The sequence below is a fragment of the Musa acuminata genome, chromosome BXJ2-5, assembly GCF_036884655.1.
Source record: "Musa acuminata AAA Group cultivar baxijiao chromosome BXJ2-5, Cavendish_Baxijiao_AAA, whole genome shotgun sequence".
NCBI classification, from domain to species: Eukaryota; Viridiplantae; Streptophyta; class Magnoliopsida; order Zingiberales; family Musaceae; genus Musa; species Musa acuminata.
This window is the reverse complement of record NC_088342.1, coordinates 18638152-18664743: the sequence shown is the minus strand read 5'-3', so window position 1 is coordinate 18664743 and position 26592 is coordinate 18638152. Positions and strand designations below refer to the sequence as shown.

The 26592-nt window shown below is 35.6% G+C and overlaps 1 protein-coding gene across 2 annotated transcripts; it reads left to right on the top strand.

Annotated features, from left to right (window-relative positions):
* The first annotated feature begins 763 nt into the window (after nucleotides 1-763).
* Nucleotides 764-4802, top strand: LOC103985280 (protein neprosin-like). Of its 2 annotated transcripts, none has more exons than XM_009402935.3 (7): nucleotides 764-1299; nucleotides 1385-1471; nucleotides 1581-1838; nucleotides 2436-2606; nucleotides 3657-3710; nucleotides 3824-3970; nucleotides 4150-4802. In XM_009402935.3, exons 1-7 carry the CDS (start codon nucleotides 1048-1050, stop codon nucleotides 4528-4530), a joined length of 1350 nt encoding a protein of 449 aa, XP_009401210.2. In that variant the 5' UTR covers nucleotides 764-1047; the 3' UTR covers nucleotides 4531-4802. The 2 variants fall into 2 exon arrangements, with proteins under 2 accessions (XP_009401210.2, XP_009401209.2); XM_009402934.3 differs by having other exon boundaries at nucleotides 767-1299; nucleotides 1578-1838.
* Nucleotides 4803-26592: the final 21790 nt, after the last annotated feature.

The following is a 26592-nucleotide window of genomic DNA, read 5'->3' as shown; positions in this document are numbered from 1 at the left end:
CAAGTCACACGTGCCATCACTCACGTGATTGGCTTGCTGGGCACTTATGACTAGCATGTTATAGCATGTAGAGGACTCTGCATCTTTTTGTATATTTTTATTTATTTGATTTCTTTGATCTTTAGTAATATTAGGATCCTGTAAGTAACAAAATCATATTCTATAAAATTTTATAATCCATGTAAAATAAATAGAGTTTTCATCTTTAACGGTCCAAAATTCAATATACTTCTTATTGATTTTCTTTGAATTAGGCTATGATATCACACCGTTGATTTTTCTATAGAAATTCAAGGGGAAGAGGCGAGCAGTACCTTTTGGATTGATCGAAAACCACCTATTTATATGGACTAAAAGATGGTGTATAAGTTTTTTAAAATAATAAAAAAATCTATCATATCTTAACTAAATCTTTTTAACCTAATATATTTATTTAAATCTAAATCTTTATCTTTTGTTTTATCTAATCTTAATTATTTAAATTAATCTTAACATAACCATCTTGTGTTGACAAGAAATTCAAAGCTCAAATTTCTTCTCTTCCAAATTTAAGCCCTACTGACCCAATAATAAACTAAGCAGGTAAAAACAAGGACCACAGCCGAACACAGCTCTGATGGAAGTAAATCAAGCCGCATGCTCTTGTTTGTGGGTAATTTACGGCTGCCCGTTAGGTTAGCCCATTCAAGTTGTCATCGAGGTAGACAGCGTGGTAGGTCAAGCCCTTTATAGGCTGCCTTCAAGCCACATCCTCCTCTTCGGTTTCCATCCCCCCTTCCTCTCTTTTACTGGTGCGCCTGCTGGAGACAGTGATAGTCGATGGAGATGGTGGTGGTCATGGTGGGCTTTCATCCATAAAGTTGCAGAGAAATAAAAAGAGGGGGTTCACGCAACGCAAAGTGGAGGGTAGGAAAGTTGTCCATTTCTTGCCTTCCTGGTGGTGTAAAGGATGGGGTTCTGATCCTTGTGATCTCTCCGTCATCACCAACACTGACTTGAAGGATCCTCTCTCTCTCAAGGGTGTTTTTAATTTGGGCGCTAAAACATATGGAGGTTGAGAGGATGAAGGAAGGAGAGAGAGGTCTCTCTTTTGCTGGCACCACCATGTTGTCGTCGTCTTCTTCTCTTCGCGGTCTTGCTATTTCTCTTTTTCTCCTTTTCTTCTTCTTCTCTGCCGACGAGATCATGTGCGTCCCGGATTCCAACTACACGAACAATAGGCGTGTAGAGACGCTTAAGTTAGCAAGGATCGAGAGACGCTTGGACAAAATCAACAAGCCTGGTGTGAGAACCATAGAGGTAATTAGTGGAGGAGTATTGTTGATCCCATGACCTGCTCAAGCTTGCATCCCCCTTTTGATGACTCTTTTATGAACTCACTCAGAGCCCGGATGGAGATATCATCGACTGCGTTCCCCGGCACAAGCAACCAGCTCTTGACCATCCTCTTCTAAAGAACCACAAGATCCAGGTAGGTTTCCTTTTCCAGCTTATTACTAGTGCGTGCCTCCTCTCCGTTCAATGCTTTATATGCTAAGTAATACGCACTAAAAATATTGGTGGATAATGAATGTTAGAAGGCAGCCCCACAGAGGCCAAGATTTAAGGGCGACAGAACTCCCATAAATTACAATGCAAGTGATGCAACGCGAAGGGCATGGCAAGCATGGCACCACGTCGGTCATTGCCCAAAGGGGACGGTTCCAATACGGAGGAGCTCCGTCGATGATGTCCTGAGAGCCAAATCTTTGTTCCACTTCGGCAAGAAGCATCTGGGCGGCGTTCCTCTTGCTAGGAAAGTTGATGCACCAGATGTGGCCAGTGGCAATGGCCATGAGGTATGTAGTGGCAACGAAGCATCTATTCTTGCATGTTCCATATCATCCATAACCTTTTACTGTAGTGTCGCTCTCAACATGAATCAGGATGGAAGCAACATTCATAAGTGAAATAAATTAAGATGTGTGTATCTTTCATCAAGTTGGCGTTGATCTCTTGGTAACAAAGCCAGCAATAAAGATGTGGGTGGGATGGGCAGGTGGACGGGAGGGTGATGGTAGTAAATGCTGTTGCATATAATTTCAAATGGCAAATGCGCTTCTCTCTCTTAGTTAGATCCTTAGAATTCACATTTCAGACTTTACTTTCCATGAGAAAAGGTGATCGATCAAGGAAATCCACAGGCGCATGCATTGAATGAACTCAAAGCCATTCATTATGCACCGGTGGAAGCTATCATGACCACATTTCTTTATCGTGCAATGCTGTTCCATCACATAAGCATACAAGTGATTTTTTTTCCTTCCAAGCGATAGCTGCTGCATTCAGATATTACAGTTAGTTTTTGTCTTTCCTTCTCTTTCTACTTTTTACACGAAGGAAGTCTTTTTAATGGTTTTTTCTGCTATTTATATTCATGGAGTCTATGAATACAGCATGCAATAGCTTACACTATGAACACGGAGGAGGTGTACGGGGCAAAGGCTACGATTAACGTATGGGATCCTTCCATCCAAGTAGAAAACGAGTTCAGCCTCTCCCAGATTTGGATACTCTCGGGATCATTCGACGGCACGGACCTCAACAGCATTGAAGCTGGTTGGCAGGTATATATATTTATATTCTGTGAATCTTACTCTATGCATGCTTCAACCTTCACATTAAACATGCTTGAGCCTTCATTCAAGAGCATTGAATGGAGTCTTCACTAATTTCCACGGCACGGATTTCCAAGTGACTCATTTGTAATACGAGAGACGTTTACAGACTGAGAGTGGCTCGGTGATGGGATGGACCGACCATAAGCTTGACAATTGAGCTTGCCGCCATTCATGGCGGAACAAGAAATTAGGTGTATCTAATTGTTGACATTTCTTCCTGATTGATGAATTCCATCAGCAGGTGTATCTACTTGTTAACGTTTAAGTCAAATGCAGCATTTGACTTCAAAAGGTCTGCCAAATGCAAGTGCATTCTTTTTCATATTTATTTTTTAAAAAATATATCTCTATTTATCATGATCTCTAAAATGTCTCTCGACGAAAACACATAGTTTCTCAATCCATAGATGAAACGAAACGGTCCACTCCATATAAGCCATTTTAGAAACAAGACAAATGAACTCAAAACTCAATAAAAATCGACTCATCTAAAAAAGGGTTTAAATGTATAACTTTATTAGTTTAGGAACAGAACAATCAAACAGAAAGACTTATATATCGTTATAGTAATTTTAAATAAACATATAAAATTATTGATATATCTACCAAAATACTATAATTAAAGAATTGGACAAGTTGACCATATTGATCGGTTCATAGGTTGCACCAAATAGGTACTTATTTGATTATCTTGTGAGGGGAATATTTTAAGAATTATGGTATATGAAGGGGTCTTTGGAAAATATGAAAAAGAGCACCTTCTGGGGGAAAGTCCAAAAAAAGATTTTTTTTTTTTTTTGGAAATTCGTGATGGCTGTGATATTTGTTCTAAAGTTTAATCAGTGCAAGTCCTATTAAACTGCCTAATTTTCCTTTTCTCATGAATCATGCATGCATATAGCCCTGTTAAAATAAGCAATCTTCTTTGATGATATCAACAAAGTGAAAGTGCACCTCTAAATGGTTATCTGAAGCTTTATACTTCTTTCTAGTCAGGTCAGCCCGGAGCTCTATGGAGACAGCAGACCGAGGCTGTTTACGTACTGGACGGTGAGATCAACGCATCCTTTCCTCCACTTGCTGACAATCAACCTTACACAATTTGACGATGCTATCCGCACCAAAATCAATCATCATAATCTTCATTTCTTACGACGCAACAGAGTGACGCGTATCAAGCAACAGGTTGCTACAATCTTCTTTGCTCGGGATTTATACAGACGAACAACAGGATCGCCATCGGAGCAGCCATATCGCCGGTATCGTCCTCGGGGAGCAGCCAATATGACATCACCATTCTCATATGGAAGGTAAGCGTGCCAAACATCACATTTTCACATGCATGCAGCTCCACGTACGGTATCCCTTCCCTCCATCCAAAGGAATATATATATATATATATATATATATATATAGAGAGAGAGAGAGAGAGAGAGAGAGAGAGAGAGAGAGAGTTCTCGGTGATCGATGATCATGATGTTGGTTTCAGGATCCGATAGCAGGAAACTGGTGGATGAGTCTGGGCGACAGCAGCATGCTGGTAGGCTACTGGCCGGCGGCGCTGTTCACGCATCTGTCGGACCGGGCCACCATGGTGGAGTGGGGAGGGGAGGTGGTGAACACGAGGCCACACGGGGAGCACACCTCGACGCAGATGGGATCGGGGCGGTTCGCGGAGGAAGGGTTCGGCAGGGCGAGCTACTTCCGCAACCTGGAGGTCGTCGACTCCGACAACAGCCTGACCTCCGCTCGGGCCATCGCCACCATGGCCGAGAACTCCAAATGCTACGACATCAAAAGCTTCTCCAACGCCGACTGGGGCACCTATTTTTACTATGGCGGACCGGGCAACAACCAGCACTGCCCTTGACTTGTGCTTATCTATTCTTTCTCTTTCGATTCCCACCACAAAGGAAAGCAGTACTGTACCTGCCTGCGTATAGTACAATCTAATTCTACCCTAGTGCAAGTCTTTCACCTAAGCAAAATTCAATATTGGCTCATACCATCTGCATTTATGGTCCATATCAAATGAGGTACAAGAGGTGTTAGGATGGCCAAATGATATCTGTAATTCCCTAATTTTAATTAGGGATAACTTAATAATTTTATTTTATTAATAAATTTAAAATTAAGGTTTAATCTTTATATATATATATATATATATATATATTTATTTATTTATATTTATATTTATATATTTATGGCCGTCGTTCGCCCTCTCCCTCCTTGGAGAGTGCAGCCAGCCATTAAAGGCAAAACAGGAGAAAAGACACCACTTGTAAAAATCAAGATACGAATGCGTCTCCTTTTTATTGATATCTCATATTTTCTTTGTTAGTATTATATTCATGTTCCTTTGGTGATCCTCCTTATACTTCGTTAAATTAATTAGGATCTTTCTCTCTTGCGTTTCTAATCAAGCTTTTATTTATTGCCACGAATCTAAAATTTATTATTATTAAAAAAAAGAAAATAAATGTTCTTGGGTCCAGCTGATGTTTGGTAACAGCTCGATCACGATGAATACGCTGAAAAATTGAAACAAAAAAAAAAGAGCCTTTTGGAGAGGATACCTAAGAAAATTCTACATCATGTCTACCTAGTGACCCACATAAATGTTGATGGTTGCACCATCTAAATGAACAAAATTAAAAGAACATCAAACAACGCCACCAGTATACACCAATTCAATAATGAGTAAAGTATTTCCCCACCTCCATTTGGAAAAGAATGACTCTTCATGGTCAAAACCAGAAATGAATTTGAAAGGAGGATAGTTCAGAATGAATCAGTCCATTCATAATGGGTTGAGTTAATTTGGCCATCCACAAATAGTGATTGAATCCTCAAATGGAGGAGTTACAAAGAATGAATTCTCACCAAGTAACTCCTTACCTTATTCATTTGATGCATTACATTCACCAAGTAATGGAAAAGTTACAATTATTCTTTATTATAGGAGTTATATAGAATAATTCTCTTCCTCCATTAGATGAGTTCCAAAAGGTTAAATCTCAAATGGATGATCATAATTCATGAGGAAAAATTATAATAATGTAACCTCTTCATGCCAAGAACCCTATATATAGGGGTTGAGAGAATTGCAAAATCAGTCTAATTCTCATTCTTATTTTTACACAAACAATCTCAATAGAGGAGTATTCTAGAATTTGTGTTTTAAGACACTTGAGTCATAAAATAGAGAGTGTTTTTCCTATTGGTGATTATACTCCGAATCTACAATATCGATCCAAATAGTTAGTGACTCGACACTTCTTGAGACATAGATTCCTTAAAGAGAATGTATATAAAAATTCATTTATTTATTTATCAACATTAGTATCAGATCATGATTTGTATTGCTTCACAATTTTTTTGGGTTAGTTTATATTTAGCCTGATTTGTTGTAAACTTGTTAGCATGAATTAGAGTCGATGATGTATGCTATCAATATGAAAGAATATTGTGCATAAAAATTGATCCGAATTTATGTGATAGTCTGCGTGATCATTTTAAGTGTGAATTTGGATTTTTTTAGAGATTTTCTATGATGAACAGTTGACTTTAAGTTTGAATTTCCCCTGAATAAAGTTTTATTTTGTTCTTAAGACTTATGTTCATCAAAAGTACTTCGTGAGAGCTTTCAGATGATATAAAGAACACCCCAAATGAACTTGTGGAATGAAATATTTAGTAGGAGAGTTTAATAATATAAATCCTAGTGAAATCATTGAGATTTTTTTTTGTTGACTTCTTTATTTATCAGTTTATATACATATATGCATTTGAGGCATTGTAATAGTTCTTAGGATAATATAAATCCTAAAAGTGAGAAGGTTTTTGTGCTAATTTTATTAATTTAATATGAAATATAGTAACAAAATAAATGTGTATTCACATGATAATATTGATAAAAATTAAACGAAGAATATAGAAAGATAGAAGTTGTAGAAGAAACTATGAAATGTATAAGATGTAATTGTCTAGTTCATTTTGATAGTGAGCTCTTGATAGCTATTTATACACACTCAACAGGGAGGTTATACACATTCAGCATGAAGGATTTTTCTCAATTGTTTAGAGATTTCCTCAACTGCCTTCAAGAAATCTTATTTACTTATCAAATATTAGTAGCATCTGATGTGTTTCTCTGTGTAATATATAACTTTGTGGCATCAACATTCAAAGATATTTATTGTGGTTGAACTTAATAAGGGAGAGAAACTGAATGGTGGTAATTATGAGATTTGGCACGAAAGTTCAGTATGTTCTTGAGGAACTCCAAGTTCTGGAAACTCTCTATCATACCATGACCGAACCTGAAAAAGGTGAAACTGCTCAGTGTAAGCGGCATAATGATGTTTATTAGACCTGGAAAAGAAATAATAGCATGACTCGCATCACGTTGGTAAGCAGCATTTAAGATGATATTATGTGTGAGTTTGAACACCATGGAATATGGAAAGAAGCCTTAAAAGAGAAGTTTGGTGGTACTTTTACACTATAAAAAGCTGAGAAGGCTAACAATCAAGTTTGACACCTACAAAAAGTGCCCTAACAAGTTGATGAGGCAACATCTTAGCGAAATGTCAAATATGATAAAGAGAATTGAAGCCAGCAACAGATGAACAGAAGGTTGAAGCCATCGTTTGATCCTTGCCTAAATATGATGAACAGAAGGCTGTAAATATGATGCATTAATAACAGTGTTAGGTTCCTTGGGGACATAGCATGTCATTTAGAGCTCGAAGAAGAGCACACAGAGGCTACTAAATCAGTTGAACAGAAATGGGCCTACTAAAAAAACGCAAGTAAAAGCGTTCAGAGAAGTGTAAGGGAGAAGGCCAGGCACTGAAAAAGGTCATCCAGTGATGGCTTTTTGATCATGAGTACGCTGAGCAAAAAGAGGTACCTTCACGTATATATGAATCTAATTTCATTTATGTTTTCAGCTATTTCATGCCGACCAAATCTCGTCCGATTTGGATCGTAGAGTCATGTGCAATAAATCATGTAACTAGAGATCAAGAAGCGTTCATGTAGTATCGATGGATGAGTCCTAGATCGAAGTAGGTTTTTATAGAAAATAACTTCAAAGTAAACAATTATGAGAATCAACACTTGCAAATTAGAATTGCGGGGTTGTCACACTCTTCCGATATGATGTGTTGTACGTTTCATATATGCATCGAAACTTGATTTTTGTTCTAGTTCTTCGTAAGTTAGGAATAAAATTGAATTTTTATGGTAGTGATATTGATATATTTTCTACAACTTGTTATTATAGTTTTGGTTATCCTGAGGATGGCTTTATAATACTAGATATAAACTATAATATAATTAATAAATCTAATAATAGTTGTTTTCTATAACTACTTCTTAAATAATTTTGTTGATACAAAAAGTATAGAATGCTTGATTGGGTTATATTAGCTAAGAAAGATGAGACATATTAGCTAAGAGGGTCTATTGATATGTTGACTTGTGAGCATTGCCTAGCAAGAAAAATAACTAAAAACCATTCGATAAAGGTACAAGAGCTAATTTTCCATTACAATTAATATATTCTGGCATTTGTTGTCCAGTAAATGTGAAGGTTAGGCATAGGACTTTATATTCTATCACATTTATACATACATGTGATATTGTCATGTTTATTTGATTTTTAAAAAGTGAGGTATTAAAATGCTTTGAATGATATGTTAGCCTAGTTGAGAATCAATTGAATATGATTATTAAAGTTCTAAGAACTGACCATGGATGCAAGTATTTATTAGCACAATTTGAAGTGTTTTGTAATGAAAAAGACAAGATTGATAGTTAACCATATCGGGAACTCCATAGCAAAATAATATCGTGGAGAGAGGAAACAAAACTTTATTGGAAATGATTCGGTCCATGATTGCTCAAGCAAATCTTCCCATCTAATTTTGGAGAGATGCATTAAGTACCATTGCTTATGTACTTAATAGAGTAACCTCTAGACTACTCCTTATGAATTATGAATAATCTAAAAACCCAATCTAAGTAATCCATATAACCCTGGGGTTGCAGCTTATATTTATGATTCATCTCATAAATTTGATAAATTAGGATGAGAGGAAAGAAATATGTCTTTATAAGATATTATGAATATTCCAAATGATATGTTTTCATCGATGAATAAGAGGCAAGTGGTGTAACTAAAATGGAATCACAATATGTCACGTTCTTGGAAAATGATTTCCTAAAAGGTATGAGATTGATAACAATAATTTGTTTTATGAAACAAAAGATCCTAATAGCACTGCAACAATTGAGTGACAGGAGGTACCTTGACATCTTGAATCAAATGGCAGCGATGTTTATCTAGAAAAATTTTTAGCCACAATATCAATCATTGTTAAATATTACGATGAAACTAATTGATAATGTTTATTATTTGATCTGCGTTTTGAGTAATGTAGGAAGCTTCGATCAAGAAGAGACGATTAAAGCAGGAAGAATCATGTTGAGCCGGAGAAAAACATGTCAGAAGATTGGACGTCGAGCCAAAGGATCGATCGACGTATCGACAGAAGGCTTCGGGACATGAGTTCGGGCATCGGACCAAGAAGAGTAAAAATTACGCCAAGGAAATCGGAGTTGCGGAGGTCAACTGGCCGCAAGAGAGAACGATGTGCCGAAGAATCGAACGAAGCATCGAAGAACCAATGACATGCCGGACAATATGATTCAAGCTTTGTAATAATTGTCTAGATCGAAGTAGGTTTTATTTATGTAGGATTAACTACGATAGTGATCAAGGCATAAAGCAAAATGAAGTCCCAAGTCAAGAACGAGATTTCGTTGGAAGTTCGAGAGTTCGTCAGAAGTTCTACCGGAATTGACCGAGAAGTCCAATAGCTTGTCGAAAAAGCTCGTTGGAACTCGCTAAGAAGATCGTCGTGAAGTCCAAGAGCTTGCCGAGAGTCCGTTGGAATACTGCTGAGAGATCGTCGGAAGTTTGCCGGAAGATCACTAGAAGCTCACCGGAAGAAACCAAGACTTACTGGACCGGATTTGCTTAGTGTATTCCTTAGAATTCATAGTTAGCATATAATTGAGATTGAAATTGGGCCAACCTAATTAGGGGTTAGTTGGGCCCATGTATGGATTGTGTTGGGCCTAATAAAAGGCCCAAACAATGACCCAATAGGTGACACCATCATGGCACAATCTTCGAGACCATGTCAACGGTGGTATCATCGGTTTGGGCGGTGGTACCACCCAGACTCAATCTCCGAGGCTGTCAGGTGGTGGTATAGCCCAGTGACAGGGTGCTAAGCGATGGTACCGCCCAGTGTCAGAAAGCATTGGTGGTGGTACCGCTAGCACAAGCAGTGGTACCGCCAGTACTCGGAGGACTCGAGATGAGACATTTTTAGGCTCCAAGTTTGAATCCACTTGAGGCCTATAAATACCCCTCTCATCCCTGGTTAATTCACACAAGTACAAAGAACTTAAAAGTGAGAAAACGCTATAGAAATTACTTGAGAGATCCCCTCCTTTAGCTTAAACTTAGAATTCTGTTTAGAGAGGAGTGTGTGCTTGTAAAAGGTTATCTTCTAAACCTGTGAAAAGGAGAAGAGGGGTGTAAAAGGATAGTTGGTCTTTGCTTATTGAAGGAAGACCATTAGTGGATACCGGTGGTCTCGACGAAAGAGGAATCAGGAGTGGATATAGGTCACGACGACCGAACCACTATAAAATCGGTTTGCATTTCTTTTGAGCAATTTACTTTAACTACAAACTGCCTTACTTGATATACTCTTCTGTACGCTTTCAATTTAAGCATCTTTATGAAATGAGTTTTATCGCAAGAAGATATTTGAACCGATGATTTTTTATTATTGCACTAATTCACACCCCCCCCCCTCTTAGTGCCGACTCATTCCATTAGAGCCATATTATTTCTTATTTGGTTTAACACCTAAGAGAAATGACTCTTTTCAGATTTTTAAGAGGGTTTTTCTATCGTTCGTCCTCCCATGTTCAATGGGACGGACTACACTTATTGGAAAACTCGGATGAGAGTTTTCTTGCTTTCAATGGATTTGAATTTATGTAATATTATCGAAAATGGTTTTAAAAATTCTTCTACTCTAATGAAAGAATGGAATGATTTGGAGAAGAAACTTTTTCTTTAAATGCTAGAGCTGCTCTATTTTATACTTTAGATAAAAATAAATTCAATCGAGTTTGTATGTGTGAAACGACTTTCGATATTTGGCATACTCTCGAAATCACACACGAAGGCACTAGTAGAGTAAAAGATTCTAAGATAAATCTTTTGATGCATGATTTTGAACTTTTTCGAATGAAGCCAATCGAGATTATTGGAGACATGTACACCCGTTTTACGGATGTCATCAATAGTCTAAAAGCACTTGACAAATGTTTTTCGAATTTTAAACTTGTTAATAAAGTTTTATGTTCTCTTTCTAAAAATTGGGATCCTAAAGTAACGGTCATTCAAGAGGACAAGGATTTAAACAAATTTTCACTTAAAGAACTTATCGAGTCGTTGATGACCTATAAAATGAGATGTATGACACATATTGAACATGAAAACTACCTTCCAAAGAACAGGAAGGATTTGACACTTTGAACAATAGAATACCACTTGAGTGATTAAAATCCCAATTTTTAGAAAGTGATCGTAAAACTTTATTCACAAGTTCAAGATTCGAAAAACTTTTACCAAGAACTTTTAGACCATTGACGACATCCGTAAAACGAGTGTACATGTCTCCAATAGTCTCGTTTGGCTTCATACGAAATAATTCAAAATCACGCATCAAACTATTTATTTTAGAGTCTTTAACTCTACTAGTGCCTTCGTGTGTGATTTCGAGAGTGTGCTAAATATCGAAAGTCATTTCGCATATAGAAACCCAATTAAATTTATTTTTGTCTAAAGCACAAAATAGAGCATTCATAGCTCTAGCATTTAAAGAAAAAGTTTCTTCTCCAAATCATTCCATTCTTTCATTAGAGTATAAGACTTTTTAAAATAGTTTTCGATAATATTCTATAAATTCAAATCCATAGAAAGCAAGAAAACTCTCATCCGCGTTTTCCAATAATGTAGTCCGTCCCATTGATCATGGGAGGACGAATGATAGAAAAACCCTCTTGAAATATAAAAAGAGCCATTTCTCTTAGGTGTTAAACCAAATGAGAAATAATGTGGCTTTGATACCAACTGTTAGGAACGAGTCAGCACTAAGAGGGGGTGGGAGGGGTGAATTAGTACAGCGGATAAAAACATCAGTTTAAAATTTTTTCATACGATAAAATCCGATATCGGAAATGCTTAACTTAAAACCATGCGAAAGTGTAGTGAAAGTAAGAATTCTGTTTGCAATAAAGGTAAATGGCAAGAAATAAATGCAAACCAGATTTTTATAGTGGTTCAGTCATCGTGACTTACATCCACTCCATCGATTCCTCTTCTATCGAGGCCACCGACATCCACTAACGATCTTCCTTCAATGGGCAAATATCAACTACCATTATAACTCGATTCTCCTTTTGACAGGTTCAGGAGAGAACTTTTACAACCCCTTTTTACAAAGTTTCTCTCACACTCTCCCTTAGAATGATCTTTAAATATTAGGAGGGACTCTACACTTTATAAGGGTTTTCAACTTTAGAAACATGGAGTTTTTAATCACCTTTCTTACTACTCCATACAGGAATAGCTAGGGTATTTATAGCCCCCAAATGACTCTAAAACTTAGAGCCAAAATTCAAATCTCCAAAATTTCGAGGTACAGGCGGTACCACCGCCTGTAGCCTGAAACTGGGCGGTACCACAACCTGGTACAGTCTCGAAGACTGTGCCACATTGGTTCCACCTGTTGGGTCACTGTTTGGGCCTTTTCACTTGGCCCAACATAGCCCAAACTTGGCTCTTAATTGAGTTGACCCAATTCCAACCCAATTATATGCCAACTACGAATTTTAAGACATTTACTAAGCTAAATAAGTCCGTAAATCTAGATTTCTTCTGGCGAGCTTCCGACGATCTTCCGGCGGACTTCCAATGAACTCTCGACAATGTTCTAACGGACTCCCGGTAAGCTCCTGGACTTAACGACGATCTTCTTGGCAAGTTCTGACGAGCTTCTTTGGAAAGCTCTTAGACTTGGTCAATTCTGATAGAACTTCCGACGAATGTCTGGACTTCCTACGAACTCTTGAACTCCCAACGAAGTCTTGTTCTAGACTCCGAGACTTCATTTTGCTTTATGCCTTGCTATCATAGTTAATCCTACATACTTAAAACCTACTTTGATCTAGATAATTATTACAAAGCTTGAATCATGTTGTCCGGTATGTCATTGGTTCATCAATTCTTCGTCTGATTCTTTGGTGCATCATCCTCTCTTATGGCCTATTACCCAATCGGCCAATTGACCTCCGCAACTCCGATTTCTTTGGCATAGTTTTCGCTCTTCTTGGCCCAATGCCCAAACTCATGACCTGAAATCTTCTACCGATACATCAACCGATCCTCCGGCTCGACATCCAATCTTCTGACATATTCCACTCCGACCCAACATGATTCTTCCTACTTTAGTTGTCTCTCCCTGATCAAAGCTTCCTACATCACTCAAAACATAAATCAAATCATAAATACTATTAATTGGTTTTATCATCAAAATCTAAGATTTAACAGGACAGTCGGACGTTATGTTGAAAAATTATCATGCCAAAAAATAGATGTTGAGCCAAAGGATTGATCGATGTGCTATATATCAGACTTTGTATTATAGGTTTGGGCATAATACTGGAATGATCGGATATTACACCAAAAGATTATATATCATGGGAAAGTCAACATACCGATGGAATGAGCGATATGTTGAAGGAAAGGATAATATGTCGAAAGTTCAGATGAAGTGTTAGAAGAACAAATGACATATAAAAATAGCATACAATGAGCTCAAAGCTTTGTTAATGTGCCATATGGTTAGTTGATTTATTATAGTCTTGATCGAGATCATTATAGGTCAATTTGAGTTAGTATTGGGTTGAAACCATGCCAACTTATCAAGAAACCCATTGGGCTTGAATTCGGGCTAAATTGGGCTTGTTAGAAGGCCAAATTGGTGGCCTAAACTAAGCCTTAATTGGTGATACCAATAGGCCCAAGCGGTAGTATTAACTGAGTTAATCGAAAAGCACTATTTGTGTTTTTTTTTTGTACTTCCGATGGTAGTATCGCCTAGGCTGATAGTAGTACCACCAGAGGCAAGACTTGCTGCCTTGTGGTAGTACCACTTGATGCCAGCGGTAGTACTACCAGTACCCAAAAATTTTAGGGATTTGAATTTATGGCTCTATTATTTAAGCCTTTTGGGGCCTATAAATACCTCACTCAGACTTAGATGATGGAGCACCTATTCCTAAGTACAAAAGTATTATAAACTCTTATTTTGAGCATAGTTTGAGTCTTTTTCTCTTGAGTTTGGTTACAATTCTAAGTTATAGGAGGTGTGAGACCTTGTGTAAAAAGAGAGTATAACGGTTATCTTCTCAGTCTTAAAATAGAGAAAATTATAATAAAGATAGTTAATTTTTACCCATTGGAAAGAAAATTGATAGTAAAAGTTGATAGCCTCGAGGGAAGAGAAATCAAGAGTGGATGTACGTTGAAAAGACTGTATTACTATAAATTAGTTCACCTCATTTTACTTGTACTTTACTTATGATTTAGTTTTATTCTCTTTACTTACAACTTTAACTTAATCAATTAAGTTTTTGATATATGTTGAATTATTAATTAAGTTTTAAAATTAATTAAAAATGTTATTACACTAATTTAGCCCCCCCTCCTCTTTGTGCCTTTAATATTCTAATAATTGGTATCAGAGCTAGGTTCTCTCATTTGGATTAATACCAAAGAGAGAATAAATAGTATTTTCAAGCAATCAAGAGAGATAGTCTATCATAACTTGTCTCATGTTCAATGAGACAAATTACACATATTGAAAAATACGAATAATAATTTTTTTTTACTTTTTATGGATTTTGATTTATGAAATATCATCAAGTTTAGTTTTCAAAAATCTTCTAAACTGATAGAAGGATAGAATGATTTTGAAAAGAGAATATTATCTTTAAATAATAAAGTTATGAATATTTTATTTTATAATTTAAATAAAAAATGAGTTTAATCGAGTTTCTATTTATGACTCGACACATGATATATGACACACGTATAAAGTCACTCATAAATGCATAATAGAGTAAAAATCTAAAATTAATTTTTTAGTTCATAGTTATGAATTATTTAAAATGAAACCAAATGAATCTATTAGTGATATGTGTTAGGATCAAGAGCGGCACTAAGAGGGGGGGGTGAATTAGTGCAGCGGAAAACTTTCGCGATTTCAGAAAATTGTTCGTTTCATTTAAAACCGATTCCGACGAAAATAGTTTCGATTCAATCTATTTCAGAAAGAAGTTGAACTTGAAAGCTTTCGTAAAAGTGCAAGAGAAGATTAAGGAGGTTTGCAGTAAAGTAAATTCCATAAATGAAAAGCAAACTGGAATTTAGAGTGGTTTAGTCAAGGTGACCTACATCCACTTTTGGATTCCTCCTCCGACGAGATCACCGGCATCCACTAAAGACCTTCATTCAATAGGTGAAGACCAAACACCTCTTTATAGCACTTTCTCTTTTTCCTGGGTTTAGGAGACAACCCTTACAAGTCTTACTCCTCTTTCTTGGATGGTTATAAGGCTAAGAGATGAAGGAGAAGAACTCTAACTTTTACATTACTTTTATGACTCAAGAATTCAAGATTAAACCAATACTTTCGTACCCTTTCATCCAAAAAAGGGTGGGATTTTTATAGGCCCTAATGGCTTCAAAATTGGAGTAAAAAAGTGTCACATCCCCATAATCCGGGGTACTGGTGGTACCATCGTCGTTACTTGGCGGTACTACTGCCACTAATCTGACACTAGGCGGTACCCTCACCGAATAGGGGTGGTACCACCGTTGGCAGCATTACTATCGGCGGTACCATCGCTCAGTCTTGTTAAGGGCCCAATTCAGCCTTGTTAAGGGCCCAATTGGCCTTTAATTAAGTTAATGGGATCACCTCCCAATCCTAACTTAATTTACGCTCTAACTATGATAACTAAGACATGATTATAGTACTGCTTGTTTCGGTGCGTCAATTACTCTTCCGGCGAGCTTTTGGCGAATATCCGACGAGCTTCCGGTGAGCTTCTTTGGCAAGCTCTTGGACTTCACGATTGGTTCTGACAGAACTTCCGACAAACGTCCGGACTTCTGTCGAACTCTCGAACTCCTAATGAGATCTCGATCTTGACTCTAGCACAAACCCTTCTTTATGTCTTACTGCTATCGTAGTTAATCCTGCACACTTTTCTCAATATATAGATTAGATCAAACAATTTACAATTGACTTCATCATCAAAATCTGAGATTCAACAATCTCTCCCTTTTTTATGATGACAATCAATTGATGACGGAGTTAACCTTAACTCCCCCTATCTACATGCCATACTTGAGAAAAGACATTCTTGAATTTATGGTATTTGAATTCAAGAAACAAACCGATAAGGTAAGTTAATTAAACTTATCAATATGCACATCATGATTCCTATCATGATCTATCATTCTCAAAATACGATACCAAGTATTTATCAAAATGATGTTAAAGCATGACATCCATTTTCAAGTATGATATTTCAAATATGAAAGATGACAAAGATAGCAATTCATCATTCTATGGCAAGATATCAATTATAAAATAACAAATTAAGTTCTAGATATCTTATCATAATGAAAGAAATTTATCAAGCAAACATTTCAAATATATATGATAAAATACATTGCATACATTTATTATCAATTTACCATATTTTGATATTATTTCTCCCCCTTTGTCATCAACAAAAAGGAGAATAATTCAACAATGCAAGTGTGGTAAAAAAAATCAAGCAAGTTTTACACTCAAAAGTTCTTATCATTAGATGTTATCAACATTAAAATGATAGATTCCAACAACTTCTCCCCTTTTGTCATGACATTTTGCATGAAGAAGAGGAAAGAAGTTAAGGAGGAAATCAATTAAGAACTAAATTTGTGAAATGATTTGAATCAAGTCAAAAATGATAAATAAGTTTTCGTTAAAATATGCTTTCATTTTGACAAAGAGAAGGGATTCATGAAAAGGATCGAGATATCCATATGAAATCAAATCCCTACAAAAATTATCACACATAAAAATTCATCTTTCAAGGATTAACATATCCATTGGAATTCCTTCAATTATTCATGGGAGAGGAGTATCACATGAAGGAGAACTTCACGAATAAAACTTCAAAGTGAGAAGAGCATTACATCAAATCCATTTCTCATTAAAAATTCATAAGAGTGAAATCCGTGAGAGCTCACTTAAATCTTCTCCTCTTATGAAGCTGAAAATTGTTTAGCTTGATGTTGTAAACTTAAAATGCTGTTTACTTTGATGTTGGAATTTTGTGTTTTGATGCTGAAAATTTCTATGATGATTATGATCTCTATTAAATATTGAGAAGTTTTAATTATACATGATGCAATATCGGATTCTTAATTTTTGAGTGCTACAAGCACTAATGATATTACCTCACAAGTAGTGATGAAAGGCTATGACGAAACATTTTATAAATGCATGAAGTGCTTATATATATCTTAATGTTTGATTCATGATAGTCATTGATAACCAAAGAATCAAGAAAGTCTGAAAACGAAATTTGACAAATTCATGCATTCGGACAAATTAACATTCCTAATTCTCTTATAATAAAATCAAATTATTCTTTACTTAAGGGCTTTGTAAAAATATCGACTAATTGATGTTTCGTATCAATAAACTCTAAGATTATATCATGATTATTAACATGATCTTGTATAAAGTGATGCCTAATATCAATATATTTAGTTCTAGAATGTTGAATGAGATTTTTTGTTAAATATATTGCACTTGTGTTATCATATTTTATGGGAATTTTTTTAAGATGAATCTTATAATCTTCTAAAGTGTTTTTCATCCATACAACTTATGCACAACATGCATTAGTTGTAATGTACTCGGCTTTGGTTGTAGATAGTGCAACCGAATTTTGTTTCTTAGAAGACCAAGAAATAAGTATGTGTCCTAAAAATTGACATGTTTTAGATGTGTTTTTTCTATCTAATCTACATCCAGCAAAATCCGCATCAGCATAAGCAATTAGTTCAAAGTTTTCGGATTTTGGATACCATAATCCTATATTTGTGGTTCTTTTAAGATATCTAAGTATTCTCTTAACTACTTTAAGATGAGATATCTTAGGATTAGATTGAAACCTAGCACAAAGTCCTATACTAAACATGATATCCGGTCTAATTGCGGTAAGGTAAAGTAAACTTCCTATCATACCTTTATAAGCTTTTTGATCAAAGTTTTCTCCACTTTTATCAATGTCTAACTTAGTGGAGGTGCTCATATGAGTGTTGATAACCTTTAAGCTATCCATATTAAACCTTTTTAGCAAATCTAAAGCATATTTTGTTTGACTAAGAAAAATATCATTACTTAGTTATTTGATTTGTAAGCTTAAAAAGAAAGTTAATTCCCCAATCAAACTCATTTCAAATTTAAGACTCATACTTTTAGCAAATGATTCACATAGAGATTCATTCGTGGAACCAAAAATAATATCATCAACATAAATTTGAATAATAAGAAAATTATTTTTAAAATTTTTGATAAATAGTATAGTATCGACCTTGCCTTTAGAGAAATTATTTTCAATAAGAAATGAGCTAAGTCTCTCATACTAAGCCCTTGGGGCTTGTTTTAATCCATAGAGAGCTTTAGTCAATTTAAACACATGATCAGGGAGATTATCATTCTCAAATCCGGGAGGTTGTTCAACATAAACTTCTTCGGAAATAAAGCCATTAAGAAAAGTACTTTTAACATCCATTTGAAATAACTTAAAATTATTACTATTAGCATAGGCAAGGAGCATCCTTATGGCTTCTAAACGTGCCATAGGAGCAAAGGCTTCTTCATAATCGATACTTTCTTCTTGGTTGAAACCCTTGGCCACTAATCTAGCATTGTTTCGAACCACAATACCAAATTCATCTTACTTGTTTCTAAAAGACCCATTTAGTACTGATAACTAAATGGTCATTTGGCCTAGGAACAAGCTTCCACACCTCATTTCTCTCAAATTGATTCAACTCCTCTTGCATTGTGATAACCCATGAATCATCTTTGAAGGCATTGTCAATGCATTTTGGTTTAATTTGGGAGAGAAAAGTGACGTTGGCATAAAAATTCTTAAGAGAAGGAGTTTGAACTCATTTAGATGTGTCTCCTATGATTAGCTCATTGGGATAAACATCTACATACTTTCATTCCTTAGGTAAGAATGTTTCGGAAGAAGATGCATTCAAGTTACTAGGTGGAGAAGGGGGTTTATTTAAATTCAAAGTATCAAAATTAAGATCATCATCGAAATCATTTTTCTTAACTTCGAAAACTTCATTAAAAACCACGTGAATTGATTCTTCTATATCCAAGGTTCTTTTGTTAAAGATACGAAAAGCTTTAGAAATGGAAGAATAACTGAGAAAAATTCTTTCATCAGATTTTGCATCAAACTTTCCTATGGTGTCTTTTTCATTCAATATAAAGCATTTACATCTGAACACTTTAAAATATGAAACATTGGGTTTTTGTTGTTCCATAACTCAGAAGGAGTTTTAGAAAGTAATGGTCTTACTAGAACCCTATTCATGACATAGCATGCCGTATTTACAACTTCGACCCAAAAATGTTTAGGTAGGCTATGTTCATTTGACATGGTTCTAGCTATTTCTTGTAAGTTTCTATTCTTTCTTTCTACTACTCTATTTTGTTGAGGATTTCTTAGAGTAAAGAAGTTGTGGTTGTATCCATTAGATTCACAAAATTATTTGAAATCACGATTTTGAAATTCACCACCGTGATCAATTCGAATTGATGAAATCATAAATCCCTTTTTATTTTGAACTAGTTTACAAAACATAGAGAAATACTTAAAGCAATCACTTTTGTGTGCCAAAAAGTAAGTCCATGTGTATCTACTAAAATCATCTACAATGACGAATGCATATTTGCTACCTCCTAGACTTGATGTAGCAATTGGTCCAAACAAGTCCATATGGATCAATTGCAAAGGTCTAGAGGTGCTTATTTGGTTCTTAGGTTTGAAGCTACCTTTTATTTGTTTTCCTAGTTGACATGCATCACACACATTATCTTTGACAAACTTGATATGAGGAATTCCTCTTACAAGTTTTTTAGATGAAATTTGAGAGATTAGTTTCATACTAACATAACCTAATCTTCTATGCCAAAGTCAAGCATCGTTATTAAAAACTGAAAAGCACATTTCATTACATAGATCATTAATGTCGATAGTGTATACGTTATTTTATTTTAGTGCAATAATAGATATGTTTTTGTATGATTTTTTAATAATACAAGTATTAGATTTAAATTTAATAATATATCCTTTATCATATAATTGACTAATGCTCAAGAAGTTATGCTTTAAGCTATCAACTAATAACACATCTTCAATAAAGAAGTTGGATTTGTTTCCTATGGTTCTTTTGCTAATGATTTTACCTTTGTTGTTGTCTCTAAAGGTGACATATCCTTCGTCTATGCTAGTGAGCTTTGAGAATTAGCACTATCAAGGTACCATCTCTTGCTCCTAGCTTGTGATGATAAATATTTTTACAAAAAAGGATGATTTTTAGGTACCCATTTGACCTTGAGTGCCTAAAAAATCAATCTATATAGCTTATCATGTTGCATTGAGTCATTTGAGGTTCTTTTAGGAACCCAAATCAATTTGTGTGGACTATATTTCTTAAATGGATAATGATAAGCTATATGCCCAAATTTGTAACAAAAGTTATATTTCTTTCGGGATGAAATATGCAAAGTAGGGCCTTTAACAAAGGTGGTTGGATTTTGGTGAGAGCTACTCACAAATCTGATTCCGCCTTTTCTATGAACGTGACCCTTGTCGGCAAGGATCATGTTCAAGGATTTGCTACCAACCTCAAACTTTTCTAAGGTTTTCTTAAGTAGCAAGTTTTCTTTTTGAAGTAATTCTAGTTCATTACATTTTGTACATGAAGTTAGACTATCATTATGCTCAACTTTTAATCTATCAAAATTGCTAATAATAGAAGCATGTTCCTTTTTTAAAGAGTTATATTTTTTACTCAAGGTTCTACATTCATCAAATAATTCATGAAATATATTTAAAAGCTCATCGAAAGATACATTTACGTCTAATGAACTTGTTACCTCATCTCCAATAGCCATTAGTGCATAGTGAGCAACTTGCTCGGTGATGGTAGGCTCCTCTTCTTCGGATGCACTTAAATCATCCCATGTCATTTTAAGAGCCTTCTTCTTTGGTTGTCTCTTCTTGATTAGGGGACATTCGCTCTTGTAATATTCCAGATTTTTTGCATTCGTAGCAAATTATTTGATCTTTCTTAGGTTCAAATTTATTTTTAGTGTCATTTTTAAATTTATTTCTTTTAATAAATTTTTTGAATTTTTTTGTTAAGAGTGCCAAATCTTCATCAAGGTCCTCATCACTTAGTTTTCTTTCAAGTGGTCTTCTTATGTTCTCAGTACCATATCCTTCCTGTTCTTTGGAAGGGTGTCCTCAAGCTCTTCATAAGCTTTATATGTCATTTCATACGTCATTAGTGACCCAATTAGTTCTTCGAGAGGAAAATTATTTAGATCTTTCGCTTCTTGAATGGCTGCTACTTTAGGGTCCCAACTCTTTGGAAGGGATCTTAAAATTTTATTAACAAGTTCAAAATCCGAGAAACTTTTACCAAGTCCTTTTAGACCATTAACGACATCCGTAAATCGGGTGTACATGTCTCCAATGGTCTCACTCGGTTTCATTCGAAACAACTCATAAGAATGTACTAAAAGATTAATTTTTTGACTCTTTCACTCTACTAGTGCCTTCATGAGTTACTTTGAGTGTGTACCAAATATCAAAAGCCATTTCAAAAATCGATACTCGATTAAACTCGTTTTTATCTAATGCATAAAATAAGGCATTCATAGCCTTTGTGTTTAAATTGAAAGTCTTCTTCTCCAACTCATTCCAATCGTTCATTGGAAGAGAAGAAATTTGAAAGCCATTTTCTACAATATTCCATAATTCAAAATCCATTGAAATTAGGAAGATCCTCATTCTAATCTTTCAATATGTGTAATCTATCCTATTGAACATGGGTGGACGTGTAATTGAATAGCCATCTAGGTTGCCGGCAAATGCCATCTCTCTTGGGTTTAAAACCAAATGAGAGTGAATCTTGCTTTGATACTAATTATTAGGGATCAAGAGCGGCACTAAGAGCGGGGGTGAATTAGTGCCGCGAAAAACTTTCGCGATTTCAAAAAATTGTTCATTTCGTTTAAAACTGATTTTGACGAAAATGGTTTTGATTCAATCTATTTCGGAGAGAAGTTAAACTTGAAAGCTTTTGTAAAAGTGTAAGAGAAGATTAAGGAGGTTTGCAGTAAAGTAAATTGCATAAATGAAAAGTAAACCGAAATTTAGAGTGGTTCGGTCAAGGTGACCTACATCCACTTTCGGATTCCTCCTTCAAAGAGATCATTGGCGTCCACTAAAGGCCTTCCTTTAATAGGTGAAGACCGAACACCTCTTTACAGTTCTTTCTTCTTTTTTCGGGTTTAGGAGATAACCCTTACAAGTCTCATTTCTCTTTCTTGAATGGTTACAAGGCTAAGAGATGAAGGTGGAGAACTCTAACTTTTACAATACTTTTATGACTTAAGAATTTAAGATTAAGCCAATACTTTCATGCCCTTTCATGCATAAAAGGGTGGGATTTTTATAGGCCATAATGGCTTCAAAATTAGAGCAAAAAAGTATTACATCCCTAGAATCCGGGGTACTGGCGGTACCACTGTCGGTTACTGTGTGGTACTACCATCGTTGATATGACACTGGGCAGTACCACCGCCGAAAGGGGTAGTACCATCATTGGCAGCATTGCTGCTGGTGGTACCACCGTTCAGTCTGGGTGGTACCACCGCTCAGAAAACATGGTGCACTGCCTTCCAAGCGGTGCCACCACCGGCCATATTTTCACGGGCTGAATTGGGTGCTCAATTCGACCCAATTCAACCTTGTTAAAGGCCCAGTTGGCCCCTAATTAAGTTAGTGGGATCACCTCCCAATCCTAACTTAATTTATGCTCTAACTACGATAACTATGACATGATTATAGTGCTGCTTGTTCTGGTATGTCAATTGCTCTTCCGACGAGCTTTCGGCGAACATCCGACGAACTCTCGACAATGTTCCGGTAGACTCCCGGCAAGCTCCTGGACTTTACGATGATCTTCTTGGCGAGTTCTGATGAGATTCTTTGGCAAGCTCCTGGACTTCACGGTTGGTTCCGGCAGAACTTCCGATCAACGTTTAGACTTCCGTTGAACTCTCGAACTCCCAATGAGATCTCGATCTTGACTCCTGCACAAACCCTATTTTATGTCTTACAGCTATCGTAGTTAATCCTGCACACTTTTCTCAACATATAGATTAGATCAAACAATTTATAATTGATTTTATCATCAAAATCCGAGATTCAACAATATATACACTCATTTTATGAATATTATCAATGGATTAAAAGCACTTAGTAAAACTTATATTAATCTTGAATTGATGTGTAAGATCATAAGGTCTCTTCTTAAAAATTGGGATCTAAAAGTAATGACAATACAAGAAGCTAAAGACTTGAATAACCTTTCTCTTGAAGAACGCATAGAATCTTTAATGACTTATGAAATGATATGCAAAGCATATGATGAAGAAGATAAAAACATTCTAAAGAAAAGGATGGAGACTACCCTTAAATCTAAAGAAGATTATTTGAGTGAAAGTTCAAGTGATAATGACGAAGATATAGTACTTCTTACAAAAAGATTCAAAATTTTTATGAGGGGAAATAAGATAAATCTTACAAGAAGAGAAGGTAACAATAAAAGTAAGTTGAAGAAAGATACAATCAAATGTTATAAGTGTAAAAAACCGAGACACTTCAAAAATAAGTATCTTCAATTGAAAAAGAAGTTATCAACCCAAAAGAAGAAGAAAGCAAACAAATCAATATGAGATGAATCAAGTGAGTCGAAAGTGGAAGAGCAAACTAATAAAGAAGTGACAAATTATACCTTAATGGCTTTCAATAATAAGATATTTGACTCTCTCGAAATTTTTTTCTCATATAATGAATTACTTGAAGTATTTCATAATTTATATAATGAATTTGAAAAGATTAATAAAAAATATAATTTACTAAAAAAGGATCATGTTTCACTTACTAATGAATTTAATATATTAAAAAATAAATATAACAATTATATGTCAACATTTTCTACTTCTTGCACTAAATGTAAAGATTTAGAATCATCTCGACTTGAACTTAAAAATGAGTTAGTTAAAAAATTACTAAAATTACAACCTTGAAAAATATAAAGAATGACTTACTTGTCATAAATAAGAAATTATAATATTGCTTAAAGGAGTCTATTGATAGTAATGATGTAATAGAATCACTTTAAAAGGATAACATGTTACTATAACAAACATTACACACATTTAAAATTAGAAACAAATTACTTAATATGATTTTTGCTAAATAAGATTGTGGATTTAGAAAGAAAGATATTGGTTTCATAAGTAATAGCACAAATCAAAAACCAAATAAATTTGTAAAAGGGCCCACACTACATATTCCTCCTGAAGTTAAATATAACTTTTTAGAAAACTTCTTTCACTTTACTTGCACATTTTGTCTTAAGAAATATAGTCATGATAAATTAGTTTGGGTTTCTAAAGAAACTATAAATGATATAAAGATAAAAGATAAAAAAGATAAATCTAATCACAAAAGACCTAAAGTTAAATGGATACAAAAAACAAACATCTCTTTCTTGTAGATATATTTCCAAATAAGAGTTAGGAGCAAAAGATAATATCTTAATAGTGGATGATAGGAGATCCTATAAAATTTTCAAAGCTCACTAGTTGAGATAAAAGATATGTTACTTTTAGAGATACTAATAAAGAAAAAATCATTGACATTGAAAATATTGATAACAAATCGAATCTCCTGATTGAAGATGTGCTTTGAGTAGATAGTTTGAAACATGACTTAATAAGCATTAGACAATTTTATGATAAGAGATATAATGTTAAATTTGAATTTTATGCTTGCATCATAGAAATACCAAATAAGAATAAAAATGTGATAGCTTTAAGAAGTGAGAATATTTATATTATTGATCTTGATGATTTTCATGATGTAAGTTATTTTTCGATTTTGAATTATGATACATGGATTTTTTTAGGATTGAGTCAGCACTAAGAGGGGGGTGGGGGGTGGGGAGATGAATTAGTCCAGCGGATAAAACACATTACTTTGAGAATCTTCGTGGGATAAAAATCGATTTCGGAAATGATGTTAACTTGAAACATATTCGTAAGAGTGTGCAGCTAAAGTAATTAGGAAGTATGGCAGTTTATAATAAATGTAAAATAGCAAAACATAAATGCAAACCAGATTTTATAGTGGTTCGGTCGTCGTGACCTATATCCACTCCATTGATTCCTCATCCGTCAAGACCACTGGGATCCACTAACGGTCATCCTTTAATATGCAAAGACCAACACCTTCTTACAACACTTTCTCTTTTTCACAGGTTTAGGAGATAACTCTTATAAGTCACTCTTTTACAAGTATTCCTGTTGAATCTCGGATTTTGATGATGAAATCAATTGATGGGTTAATTAATCTAATCCATATTATTGAGTTAAGTGTGCAGGATTAACTACGATAGCTTGAAGATATAAATCAAGTCTACCGGAGTCAAGTTCGATGGGTGTTCGAGAGTCCGTCGAAAGTCCGAAGATTCGTCGGAGATGCTGCCGGAACCAACCGAGAAGAAATCGAGGACTTGTCGAAGTTTTCGAAAGTCCGCCGAAGAGATCGTCGGAGGTTCGCAGAGATCACCGAGAAGGCTTGGCTATTCGTTGAACTCGCCACAAGATCGGGAGCCTACTGGGAGTCCGCTGGAAGAAATCCGAGGGTATATCGGAAGTCCGTTGGAAGATCGCCGGAAAGCTTGTCGGAAGGAAACTCGACGTTTGCCGGTTAAAAACTTGCTTAGGACTATGTTTTCAGTTTCGTAGTTTGCATGTAATTAGGGTTAGGATTAAGGGATAATCCTATATCCTGGTTAGGGGCCAATTGGGCTCGAATATGACTTGGTTTGGGCTAGATCTGAAGCCCAACCAGTGACCCGTAAGGTCGGGCGGTGGAACCGTCGGACTGGGCGGTGGCACCACCCATAACTCGAAGGATCGAGCGATGATATCGCTGGACTAGGCCGTGGCACCGCCGAGCACCCGAGACATCCGGCAGTGGCACTAGCCAGCACCCGAGAGGTCCGGCGGTGGCACCGCTAGTACACTATCAGTGTCAGACACTAATAGGCGGTGGCACTGCCACTGACAGGCGGTGGCACCGCCAGCACTGGGAAACCCAAAAGCAAATCAAATTTGGAGCCCAAATTTGAATCCTCTTGGGGCCTATAAATACCCCTCAATTCTTAGTAGAGAATACAACTTGTTGAGAAGCAATAGATTGAGATAAAAGCCTTAGCAAAGTCTTTAGCAAGCCTTGTTTTCAATTGCTTGAGTGTTCACCTCCTTCCTTTTTGTTGAAAATTTGTAAGAGTGTGAACCACTTGTAAAAGGTT